General features: G+C 43.0%; 1 protein-coding gene across 4 annotated transcripts in view; it reads right to left on the minus strand.

Moving 5' to 3' along the window:
• The window catches only part of HLCS (holocarboxylase synthetase), a 127675-nt gene that overhangs the window by 95455 nt on the left and 19005 nt on the right, over nucleotides 1-13215 (minus strand). For all 4 annotated transcript variants that reach the window (XM_075197234.1, XM_075197235.1, XM_075197233.1 and 1 more), the window contains one exon: nucleotides 11807-11989. In XM_075197234.1, the coding sequence (XP_075053335.1) occupies nucleotides 11807-11989 (183 nt within the window). The remainder of the gene's footprint in view (nucleotides 1-11806; nucleotides 11990-13215) is intronic.

Below are 13215 nucleotides of genomic sequence, written 5' to 3' on the forward strand. Positions count from 1 at the left end.
AATATATTACTTTGCCGCCTGTAGGTCCCAGCCAACGTTATCTATTGAGATGTCTGCCAACCAACGGTCTTCTATAGACAGCGACAGTGACATCTGCAGTCTAGAGGAAGGTACTGCATGCCATGAATAATTTATACTTTAAATTATACAAGTACAATTAAACACATCTCAGTTTTACAAGGCTCAGTGCTTCCCACACACACTTCATTTTACCTGTCGCCTACAGAATAAGTTTCTCTGGAAGCAATCTGCGGACCAGCCCCCTTCATCACCTCAATGTTTATAGTAGGAAAAGAAGTCAGGTCAAGAGCCAACCTCTATCTGGAAGCAAATAGACCTGCGTATTGATACACCCTCTGCATAAGAAAACAGCCAAAGAATAGAAGAAAAACATATTGGGGACTGGAGGGCGAGGATGTATATTTACCTTGTGCAGTGAATGAGTGGCGCTGTTCTGTTATAGAACGTTTTCTGAGGCACGGAGGAATTCCACCAATAAGTGGGCAACCTGCGCTTTAACTCGCCAATACGGGAATATTTACACAGGCAGGACCCACATTTTACAGGGGCTGTGTGGTGTTTGTAACAATATAATAGACATGTTATGCAAACATATGTATAAACTCCAGTAAATAATAATATCTGAATAAACTGCAAGTTCTGATATAATCACTAGGAAAACGTGTGTTTTACAAGGAATAACACACTCCCTACTGTAAATTATTATATGTCACTCCGGAGATCTGTGACCTGTATAAAGTGCTCTGTCTAGTCATGGAAGGGCACAGTGACTTGTAATATCCTCATAGTTTATAGTCAGGGGTACATTATACATGTGTCACATACAGTAAAAAAAAAAAGTAGTATTAATAGAAAATTAAAAATTCATAAAATTTGAACTATTCAGGACCCTTTTCAGCCATTTAAAGAGCATAACTTGATTTTTTTCTTTCTAAGTAACTTGCAAATAATTAGGGTAATGGCTATTCTAAACATCTGTCAACATTATCTTGTTGGAACCATCCAGTGATTTTCATGAAACCAGATAAGAGGCATCTGTGTCTCAGTGATGTCGCTAGTTCCTAGTGAATGGACAGGATACATCTGTGTCTCAGTGATGTCCCTACCCCCTAGTGTATGGACAGGATATATCCGTGTCTCAGTGATGTCACTAGTTCCTAGTGAATGGACAGGATACATCTGTGTCTCAGTGATGTCCCTACCCCCTAGTGTATGGACAGGATATATCCGTGTCTCAGTGATGTCACTAGTTCCTAGTGAATGGACAGGATACATCCGTGTCTCAGTGATGTCCCTCCTGTGGATGGACAGGATACATCCGTGTCTCAGTGATGTCACTAGTTCCTAGTGAATGGACAGGATACATCCGTGTCTCAGTGATGTCCCTTGTTCCTAGTGTATGGACAGGATACATCCGTGTCTCAGTGATGTCACTAGTTCCTAGTGAATGGACAGGATACATCCGTGTCTCAGTGATGTCACTAGTTCCTAGTGAATGGACAGGATACATCCGTGTCTCAGCGATGTCACTAGTTCCTAGTGAATGGACAGGATACATCCGTGTCTCAGTGATGTCACTAGTTCCTAGTGAATGGACAGGATACATCCGTGTCTCAGTGATGTCCCTCCTGTGGATGGACAGGATACATCCGTGTCTCAGTGATGTCACTAGTTCCTAGTGAATGGACAGGATACATCCGTGTCTCAGTGATGTCCCTAGTTCCTAGTGTATGGACAGGATACATCCGTGTCTCAGTGATGTCACTAGTTCCTAGTGAATGGACAGGATACATCCGTGTCTCAGTGATGTCACTAGTTCCTAGTGAATGGACAGGATACATCCGTGTCTCAGTGATGTCCCTAGTTCCTAGTAAATGGACAGGATACATCCGTGTCTCAGTGATATTGCTAGTTCCTAGTGAATGGACAGGATACATCCGTATCTTCGTGATGTCGCTAGTTCCTAGCGAATGGACAGGATACATCCGTGTCTCCGTGATGTCCCTCCTGTGGATGGACAGGATACATACGTGTCTCAGTGATGTCCCTCCTGTGGATGGACAGGATACATCCGTGTCTCAGTGATGTCCCTCCTGTGGATGGACAGGATACATCCGTGTCTCAGTGATGTCCCTCCTGTGGATGGACAGGATACATCCGTGTCTCAGTGATGTCCCTCCTGTGGATGGACAGGATACATCCGTGTCTCAGTGATGTCCCTCCTGTGGATGGACAGGATACATCCGTGTCTCAGTGATGTCCCTCCTGTGGATGGACAGGATACATCCGTGTCTCCGTGATGTCGCTAGTTCCTAGTGAATGGACAGGATGCATCCGTGTCTCCGTGATGTCCCTCCTGTGGATGGACAGGATACATCCGTATCTCCGTGATGTCACTAGTTCCTAGTGAATGGACAGGATACATCCGTGTCTCAGTGATGTCCCTCCTGTGGATGGACAGGATACATCCGTGTCTCAGTGATGTCCCTAGTTCCTAGTGAATGGACAGGATACATCCGTGTCTCAGTGATGTCCCTGCTGTGGATGGACAGGATGCATCCGTGTCTCAGTGATGTCCCTAGTTCCTAGTGAATGGACAGGATGCATCCGTGTCTCAGTGATGTCCCTCCTGTGGATGGACAGGATACATCCATGTCTCAGTGATGTCCCTAGTTCCTAGTGAATGGACAGGATACATCCGTGTCTCAGTGATGTCCCTAGTTCCTAGTGAATGGACAGTATACATCCGTGTCTCAGTGATGTCCCTAGTTTCTAGTAAATGGACAGTATACATCCGTGTCTCAGTGATGTCCCTAGTTCCTAGTGAATGGACAGGATACATCAGTGTCTCAGTGATGTCCCTAGTTCCTAGTGAATGGACAGGATACATCCGTGTCTCCGTGATGTCACTAGTTCCTAGTGAATGGATCTGAGGTATACGTGTCTCAGTGATGACATTAGCTCCTAGTGAATAGTGCACTAATCTGTATATTGGTTCAGCGATACAAAATAGCTTGCACCACTGGGGTAGAGATAACATACATTTTACGTGACATTCCCTTTTAAAGTCGTAAAATGATCCTCAAATTATAATTATTAATCATGAACTTGCCTCCAAAATAATTCAGCGTTACATTTTACATTTCAATACCTTGAAATTGGTGACATTTAGAAATGTCATTTAAAATGAGAAGCTTCTCACATAACGCGTTTCATGGATAATTTTTTCTTGCCAGTCTTTCGTTTTAAGTGACTAAAGTTCCAATCAGAAAAATTTTCCTTGTAACTGTACTCTATGGGGCATATTCAATTGACGGCGGAATTGCCGAAAATCCCGCGCTCAAAAAATATTACCGTTATTACGGTAATATCTCGCTGGATTTCAGCTCGCAGCTCCCTGAGCTGCGAGCTGAAATCAGTGGACAGCACTGGGGGTCCGTTATGAAGAGCAGGATTTGTGGCCAGCACTGGGGGTCCGTTATGAAGAGCAGGATTTGTGGCCAGCACTGGGGTCCGTTATGAAGAGCAGGATTTGTGGCCAGCACTGGGGTCCGTTATGAAGAGCAGGATTTGTGGCCAGCATTGGGGTCGGTTATGAAGAGCAGGATTTGTGGCCAGCATTGGGGTCCGTTATGAAGAGCAGGATTTGTGGCCAGCACTGGGGGTCGGTTATGAAGAGCAGGATTTGTGGCCAGCACTGGGGGTTGGTTATGAAGAGCAGGATTTGTGGCCAGCACTGGGGATTGGTTATGAAGAGCAGGATTTGTGGACAGCACTGGGGGTCCATTATGAAGAGCAGGATTTGTGGCCAGCACTGGGGGTCGGTTATGAAGAGCAGGATTTGTGGCCAGCACTGGGGGTTGGTTATGAAGAGCAAGATTTGTGGCCAGCACTGGGGGTCGGTTATGAAGAGCAGGATTTGTGTCCAGCACTGGGGGTTGGTTATGAAGAGCAGGATTTGTGTCCAGCACTGGGGGGTCCATTATGAGGAAGAGGATTTGTGTCCAGCACTGGGGGTCGGTTATGAAGAGCAGGATTTGTGTCCAGCACTGGGGGTTGGTTATGAAGAAAAGGATTTGTGTCCAGCACTGGGGGTCGGTTATGAAGAGCAGGATTTGTGTCCAGCACTGGGGGTCGGTTATGAAGAGCAGGATTTGTGTCCAGCACTGGGGGGTTCATTATGAGGAAGAGGATTTGTGGCCAGCACTGGGGGGCCATTATGAGGAGCAGGATTTGCGTCCAGCACAGATGGTCGGTTATGAAGAGCAGGATCTGTGTCCGGCACTGGGGGTCGGTTATGAATGCAGGATTTATGTCCAGCACTGGGGGTCGGTTATGAAGAGGGTCTGCTGTCACATTTGTCCCCCACCACCCTCATTAATTTAAAATGTTCAAGTTTTTTTCTCCCAATATACAACTCATTGAACATTCATGTATATTTCACAATAACTCTTTAAAGCAAGACTTCAGGTTTTTTATGTCAAGTTATAATATTTAACTTTTATATTCCTCTAAATACCTTGGTTTATCTCCGCATATTTATACGGACTGTTTATTATGCCATTTACCTCCAGAAAGGGACTTAATTAAAAGGATTGAAAAGAGCAAAGACTTCTGCCATGTGCTTGTGTAACTTTCTGGAATATCGTGTGGTTGAAAAGCCCTATAGTGTCTTTCCAAATTAGGTTCCCCTTCATATCTGTGCAGTCTACACCTCTAACAAATCATTAAAATATCTCTCCCTACAAATCCAAGTTTAGGTTTTAGACATGCAGCCATCAAGCAGAGGTTAAAAATAAATTGCAAAAGTCCAATCACAAGATTTGTGGCCTTTGCAAAGGGGCTTCATTTTGCAAAGTAAATCCACGCTCTGCCAATCATAGTCAATCACTAATATAATGTTACACTCACTATCAAGAGTCAAGAGCCTCAGGATACTCACCGACGATCCCTCAAAGGACCACATCTGGTCCCCCGTCGGCCTTCTGCCCACCACAAGAGTATACAAAACTAACCTTACAGTGTAGATTTCAATTGCGTTATACACCGAACATGAAAGCTACAAGAACAGCTGGATTTTTGCTCAAGAGCAGAATAATATCAGAGTAAAACAAACATATCTCTTACATGTGAAAAATGAGCGCAAAATGTCCAATTAAATACAAACTTGGCTCTATATTCAAGCCAATTCCACGGATACATCGACTTAAGATGTTGTAAGTGTTTCCCGAGCAGATTCCCACTGCTCTGCCGAGGCCGCATGTGACAATATATCGCTGGCGTGTCTAAACCATTTACTTTTATGTAATATTCTCATTACTTTTTTGAAACAGACATCTGTATAAACAATAGTAGAACGTGTTAATGAGCCGCTCGACTGTTTTTGACACCCGGCACAAAGGCCTTTTGTCCTCCGCCCTTCGCATCCGCAAAAGCCCCACGAACGTTTCACCCATTTACAACCTGGTATCACAAATGGGAAACGTTATAGACTGTGTCAATTAAGTACATGAGAAAGATCACGTCTTTGCTGCTCTGCGAGCTCCTGATGATATATTGGTCCCTTAGCAGAGGTTAAAGCCTGCATAGTTTTCACAATCTGAGCAGTTCTGCAACGTTGATCTTAAATATCAGCTTCGGAGACCTGAGAATTCCCATGTTCAGGTGCAATGGGTTTTATAACAGGCTGCGTGCAGTATGTTTAGATCACATCCTTCCCATTTTGTTCCTCGTTTACAGTATTTTCTATAGGCTCCTTAAAGAGAGATTGGTGACAAGTTCAGATTCAACCCCGAGTCTATATATTTATTTTTTTCCTAGTGCCGTCTAGCCATCTGCTCCCAGGTTTAAAAGACGTTTTGTGGCCAATTCTTTTCCTTGCTAAGAACCTTTCACTTGCGGTATTAACGTCAGTCTTGCCCATCCTGTTTTACAGCTTGGCTTTTCATGGAGAACAGTTACGAGTCTCTTTAGGCCTCAACTTGCTTAACAATTATACGATTTTACAACATTTTTGGTAGCCAGGAAAGCTATGGTTACAAGTAAATTGGGAATTGCCAAAAGTGGAAGAAAAACTTTCTCAGATGATTTGATACACCATAAATTTCCTTTTCGTAGACTTTAAACTAGACAAATGTTAATCTATGATTTAATGGCCTCTTTGAAACTGTTACAGACCAGCTATTTCCTGTATGTGGCTTCTAGCTGGTACACAGACGATGCAGCAGAGGGCGCTAGAGCTCTAGCTAGGACTGAAGTACAGCGATCCTTTACTTGCCTACAACTGTACTGGTGTAAGTGGGTCTGTGCAGGTAACAAACATTAAGGAGGCATTAAAATAGGGACAAATAAATTGTTCCAGGGTTCATCTTATGTTAAAGAAACACATTTCCTTACAGCGAACATCTATAACACCTTTTAAGCAAATTGTTTCAAGAAATCAGATTCTGTAAATCATCATCATTTATTTATATAGCGCCAACGTATTCCGTAGCGCTTTACACTTGGGGACAAACACAGTAAACTAATAAACAAACTGGGTAAAACAGACAAAGAGGTGAGAAGGCCCTGCTCGCAAGCTTACAATCTATGGGACAATGGGAGTTTGATACATGAGGTTAAGTCTACAATTTGCATTTCGGCCCAGCCAGACTGCAAAGGTAAAAGTGACTCATAAGCTAAATGATCCTGTCACACAACAATGTTGGTCAGGGGGTAGTTGTCTTGTGTGAAATTGTTTAACAGGTGGTAATAGGGTAAGGTAGTGAGGTTAAGAGGGTGGTTGAGGAATATTATAAGCTTGTCTGAAGAGGTAGGTTTTCAGAGAATGCTTGAAAGTTTGAAGACCAGAGGAGAGTCTTATTGTGCGAGGGAGAGAATTCCATATAGAGAGGGTACAGCCCGAAAATAGTCCTGTAACCAGGAATGGGAGGATGTAATGAGGGTGGGCGAGAGACGTAAATGGAGGCAGTTATATGCTGGGCATACATACAGCGAACACCGTAGCCAATATCAGTATGGTCCAATACTGTGACCTCATACCTGATAATGATCCTACAATACTGAATAGGATATTATCTGACATGTTCATCAAGGGGGTCACATGACTGTAGAGGTTTCCTGTTGGCGTCACTGACCCCAAATGACCGGATCTTGTCTGATTAGGACAAGTGGCTGAATCTACCTGTGTGTAGCCGCTATAGTCATCAGCCCACAGGCAGCCGCCACCAGCCCACAGGCAGCCGCCACCAGCCCACAGGCAGCCGCCACCAGCCCACAGGCAGCCGCCACCAGCCCACAGACAGCCGCCACCAGCCCACAGACAGCCGCCATCAGCCCACAGACAGCCGCCATGCTGTCTGGATTGAACTGTCTTTTTTATTTTTTTTATGGAGTCTGATTGCTAAATCTAGAGACTGAATCCCCCTCAGATGCCCTATGATAAACATATGTATTATATACACACAAATCTTCCTGCCTTACAGCAATGCATACGGACATGTTAATCAATGTACGTTCATCCTAAATAAAATACTATACAAATCTAGTGCCTCATCCTCATTGTTTCTCCCTTTCCTCCCTCCATCTAGTGACTTGTTTCACCAGTTCCTTCAATTTTTTTTATGTAATATGATCTGTATTATAATATACAGATCTCATTTATATTTATCAATCTAATTGCACAGATTAGAGGTCTGCCTTCATTCAGTTTTTGTCTAATGAAGAATCAGTGACTCGAGGGACAGACTTTTAGAAATATATGGCCTATTCATAACAGCGGTTCGCCAGACCACATTGTCCTGAACGCGGAGGAGTGTGACCATGTCTCAATCCCTGTTTATTGTTCCCGTGAGGCTGTGTCTACAGTGTATCACCTGCTTAGTAGAAAAACCCTATTCTGTAATGAGCTCTAATTAAGCCGGAACAGTGTCTTTCGGTGGGATCCCGCCCCAGCGCTGGCCTGTACAATGACCCTCCATTCCTAGTGGGCAAAGCATTGACACAAAATGCTGCTGAGCGAATGATGTTCCCAGACAGGACTACTCCTGTAGTGTAGCTGGTTGTTTTCTTCATAAAGGACACAGATAACACAGTAGACCCTGTTCCGCTGACTCATCGATGCAGTGCTAATTAGGGAGGTTAATATTGGCTAGTAGCTAACATGAGGCACCTGTGTCTATCCAGACTTACATGTAGTGTTAATAATGTATCAACAGCGGCACCTTGTGTCTGGATGTAGTATTGCATGTCAGAATTAAGCTGGGCACACACCTATGCAATCTTTCTTCAGATGCTATTTCTGTAACAATTTCACCAACGATTGAAAGTCCCGATGAGCATGCAGATTCAGGTGCATGCACCTACACAATTTATCTTCAGATCTGTGATCTTCATCTCTCATAAGTATTTTCTGAAAGATTGGGCAGCACGGTGGCTTAGTGGTTAGCACTTCTGCCTCACAGCACTGGGGTCATGAGTTCGATTCCCGACCATGGCCTTATCTGTGTGAAGTTTGTATGTTCTCCTCGTGTTTGCGTGGGTTTCCTACAGGTGCTCCAGTTTAACCCTAGTTTCTCTCTGTGTGTGCGTTTGTTAGGGAATTTAGACTGTAAGCCCCAATGGGGCAGGGACTGATGTGAATGAGTTTTCTCTGTTACAGCGCTGTGGAATCAGTGGCGCTATATAAATAGCTGATGATGATGCTGATAATTGTGACTCTGTACAATCTACAGATATCTGCCTGCACTGCTAGTCGTGCGTGCGCACACACTTCCACATTTGCCCGTCGCTCATGATTTTTAGGAAGTTTAGAAAACCAAATGAAAGGATGGCACGTACTTTGTTATGATAAAACATGATGGTGGGCGAGTACACATTGCAATATCTGACCAGAGGGTCGTGAATCGCGTGATTGGCGCATTAACTACACAGCTGTGTACCCAGCTTTACAGCTGCAAAGCTCTTTTACAATCAACAGAGAACTTTCAGAAGGACGAGCAGCATCCATACTGTATCAGTAGAATGTATAAGAGATGTACAGTAAAAAAGGTTAAACACTCAATGATGTATCGTCCACATTGATTTAAATAGCGCCAGCAAATTCCACGGCACTGATGCTATAACCAAACTTTTTAGGATATACAAACGACACTAATCTAATCTGTCAGTGTCATAGAAAAAAATCGGACATTCCCTTGACGTAAAGAACACATACAACGTAGAACCAGTACTAAAAATAAGAGAGCAGGCAGGCTCAATTATACTGTATTTACTGCAGTTACTAAGCAGACACTACTGTGAGCCATTGGAGTGATTACACTGAACAAACAACGCACCTTTTCAAAGAAAGATCATTTACAAAGAATTGGGACAACTAAATCCACCACAAAAGAAGGGATACTGTGCATGTTTAGGTATATAGAGAATATGAACAGGCAGCGTGCGTTGCAGCTAGCAAAGCTAACAAGGTAAGCAGTGTGTATTACACCCAGAATACTGAAATGCTGGACAATATGAAATAACAGGAGCACAAATCGCTACTATCCCTGGAATTTGGGACAAAAAAAAAAAAGTAATTTATGAAGCATTAAAAATTACAGACTCCCAATTGTTTCTTTTTAAGTTGCATTCCCACTTCCCAGCCCTAGGAAAAGTCCGAAAGTCAACCTGTGTCCTGCAGGGTATATTTACTAAACTGCGGGTTTGAAAAAGTGGAGATGTTGCCTATAGCAACCAATCAGATTCTAGTTGTCATTTTGCAGAATGTACTAAATAAATGATAACCATCATCATTTATTTATATAGCGCCACTAATTCCGCAGAGCTGTACAGAGAACTCACTCACATCAGTCCCTGCCCCATTGGGGCTTACAGTCTAAATTCCCCAACATACACAGACACACGAAAAGAGACACAGACTAGGGTCAATTTAATAACAGCCAATTAACCTACTAGTATGTTTTTGAATTGTGGGAGGAAACCAGAGCACCCAGAGGAAACCCACGCAAACACAGTTAAACACGCAAACATACAAACTCCACACAGATAAGGACGTGAATCAAACTCATAACCTCAGTGCTGTGAGGCAGAAGTGCCAAGTCACCGTGCTGCTCCCAGACTAGAATCTGATTGGTTGCTATAGAAAACATCACCACTTTTTCAAACCCGCAGTTTAGTAAATCTAGCCCTTAAAGTACCCAGCTGTACGTATTTCAATCTCAGACAAAACAGATAAGATTCACAAGAAAAGTGCAATGTTATCTTTTCAAACATGGTTTTGTGTGCCAGAACGGTGCAAAAACAACGCTTCTATAGATGAGATATATACAAAAAGCTGCTGTTCTACATTTTAGTAGATGTATTTAATTACTACACTTCATATTTTAATTTGCAATAGATTCCTCATAGTGCTGCTCAAACTTTTTCTGCATTTTCTATTTTCATATAGCAAATTGGAATCAATATATATATTATTTTAATTGTAGTTTGCAGTTTTTTTTGTTTTTTGTTTTTAAAGATTTCAGTAAAGGTTCACAAAAATATAGGTCAAACCAATTAAGTATTTCACTCCCCAAGTAGAGATATACCAAATACATATACACCTTTAGAACACATTGTTTTTGTTAAATACATAAAAAAATTGAGTGTTTTATTTTATTTTTTTAAACCGAGATGGAAGTTCAGGGGTCAGAACACTCCTCTTTATTCCATGTACTATTGTATCACTAATTAAAACGATTATCATTTTCTTCTATACCGGAAGTCATACACAAGATATAAACAAATTGCTGAAACAAGGAGCAGCCCGTCGCCCTATGCGGGGGCCTAAGAAGCGTTTCCAAACTCCGAGTCTGGTAGCGGACGAGGAGAGGTTGTGATAGGGCGCGCGTTAGAGGCACATGACAGGATGGTGTAAATGTAATTCAATCACATGTCCCAACATCCACATCATTCTCCCCTTTAAACATTTTCCCTGAATGTCTACCCAATACTGAGGCCATTATCAGTGCTGGGTGATATCGTTTTATAGCAAAGTCCATTCTTTTTTTTTTTATTGATATTGCTCAATTGATAATAAAGGTCATCTGCAATTTTACTCATCCTTCCGCTACTTTACAAGGGATAACCGTGGACATAATGGTGCAGCTCTCTGCAAACACAAAATACAAAAGCTAAGGGCAGTTCTCAGACTGTGGTGAGATGATCCAGGTTACACTGAACCTCTCTCTTCTGCATTAAATGCCAGAGATCGCATCACGGGGATGGGGATGATTCTAACTATCCCCAAAGACCAATACGATAAACAGGGCAGAGAGATCTCTTCCCCCTGCAGGACTCAACCTCTTCCTACGCTTGAACCTGGAACCTCCTGGATCATCAAAATTCTTGGCCACAGCTAATGTCACCGGCGGTGATAGAGAGCCATCCCGTAACTCACAACCGTTGGGTAGACACCGCCGTACGGCCAATGGTAGTGGGGAACAGGAGGCAAAATTCAGGTCAAGCCGGGTGTGGGCGGCACGTAAATTACTTTATACTCATTTTTATTTTCAGGTTTGGTAGCTGGTCTTCGCCAATCAGCTGTTTTAATGGTGGAGGGCTAGTTATATGGAGGAGCAAGTGGGATCCACAATCACTAATCTAAAGAACAGTCACTTAGATAGTTTAGGACAGCATCAACTCTAAATACAGCAGCCAAGTAATATGTTATAAATCCTACTAGAGTGTGAATACTCAGCGACCGGGCGCTCGGCTCCCTGTAGAGGGCGACTTGATCAGCACTCACCTCTTGCGCCGTCAGCAGGTAGACAGGGGTCAGAGACGGCGAGGTGCTGGCTTCACAATCCAGACCAAGATGGGTGAGGACCTGTGTCAGCACCTCGTGCCTCTGGGTGTTGCTCAGCTTCAGAGAATCGAAGGTCCCCTTATCATGATCCGGCAGAGACTCCGGAGACAGCTCCAATCTAACCTACAGGACAAACAAACAGGACAAATTCAATACAAAACTTATAGTGAAATCAATAGTAGTAATACAAAACGTAACATTAGTCTGATCTTAAATAGCATAATATGCACAAAGGAGAGACCACTAGGAGCTGCAAGATGGACATGGAAGTTATAGGAGCAAAAACAAGGATTTTTTTTATTATTATTTTATGTTTACTTTTAAATTTCTCTTTTTTTTTTTAAACCAGCAGGGACCTTAAGGACAGACTCCAACAGCTGATTCAGTGATCCCAACCAAGGACTCAGACATGCCGACCTGGAGGAAATTCCAATGCTATTGCCTTGTACAAACAGCATTCAGTTTTTAAGTTTCTAAAGATGGTGGAGGCCAGGGGCCAAAGTAAACGCACCCAAATGAGGGAGCCGGGAGGTCACGCTGGAGCGTGTTACCCACTTGTCCAAATCATTAACATTGTTTTTAAACTCAAAATGAAGGGTGACATTTTGGTGCAGCCATGTACTTACACAGTATTTTGACTTGCATGGCTCTTAAGCACCTCATAATACACGTTAGGCTGCAGTGTATGCTCAGGCTCATTGCAGCCTACACTAAATCAGACCTGCTATCTTCAGCTTAAATTAGAACCACAACTCCCAGCTCTCTCTCTGTGGGAGTGATGGTCAGGAGTGTTCCTGACCCGAGATGAGAAGAGCCTGGATTGGTCAATGAATGGACCAATCACTGCCTACCTCACCCTTTGTGTGAGGCACAATCACAGGGGGCAGTCAACACTGATAGGGTCGCTCACTGACCAATCAGTGGCCCCTCCCACTTGTCAGCGTCACAGTAGCAGGAGCAGCAGTGAATTATAGCTGGGGAATATATTATAGCAGGCAGAGCGGTGAGCTGGTATTTATTATCTGTACTACACGTACCATACGGGGGGAGGTGTGCGGATGGCCTTAGGTTGTAAATAGCCCAGGAACAATCTCAGATTACCACTTTCATTGGGTTAGATATTCAAAATAAAAAAGGAACGAACTGATAGATTGGTTTCATTTTAGTGCAAAGTTAATACAATAACTCTGCTGCTTTTTAACTCATTTTGTTAGGTCTGTGTACTTTCAAAATTGCATTACCAACTTAATGCCAAAATGACCATATTAAAGAGGTTTCTCAATGCAAAATATCCCTAACGAAGTATAATTTTACAAACAATTCCCAGTCACTGACACAGTACTTTATCC

The sequence above is a fragment of the Mixophyes fleayi genome, chromosome 2 (assembly GCF_038048845.1).
Source record: "Mixophyes fleayi isolate aMixFle1 chromosome 2, aMixFle1.hap1, whole genome shotgun sequence".
NCBI classification, from domain to species: domain Eukaryota; kingdom Metazoa; phylum Chordata; class Amphibia; order Anura; family Limnodynastidae; genus Mixophyes; species Mixophyes fleayi.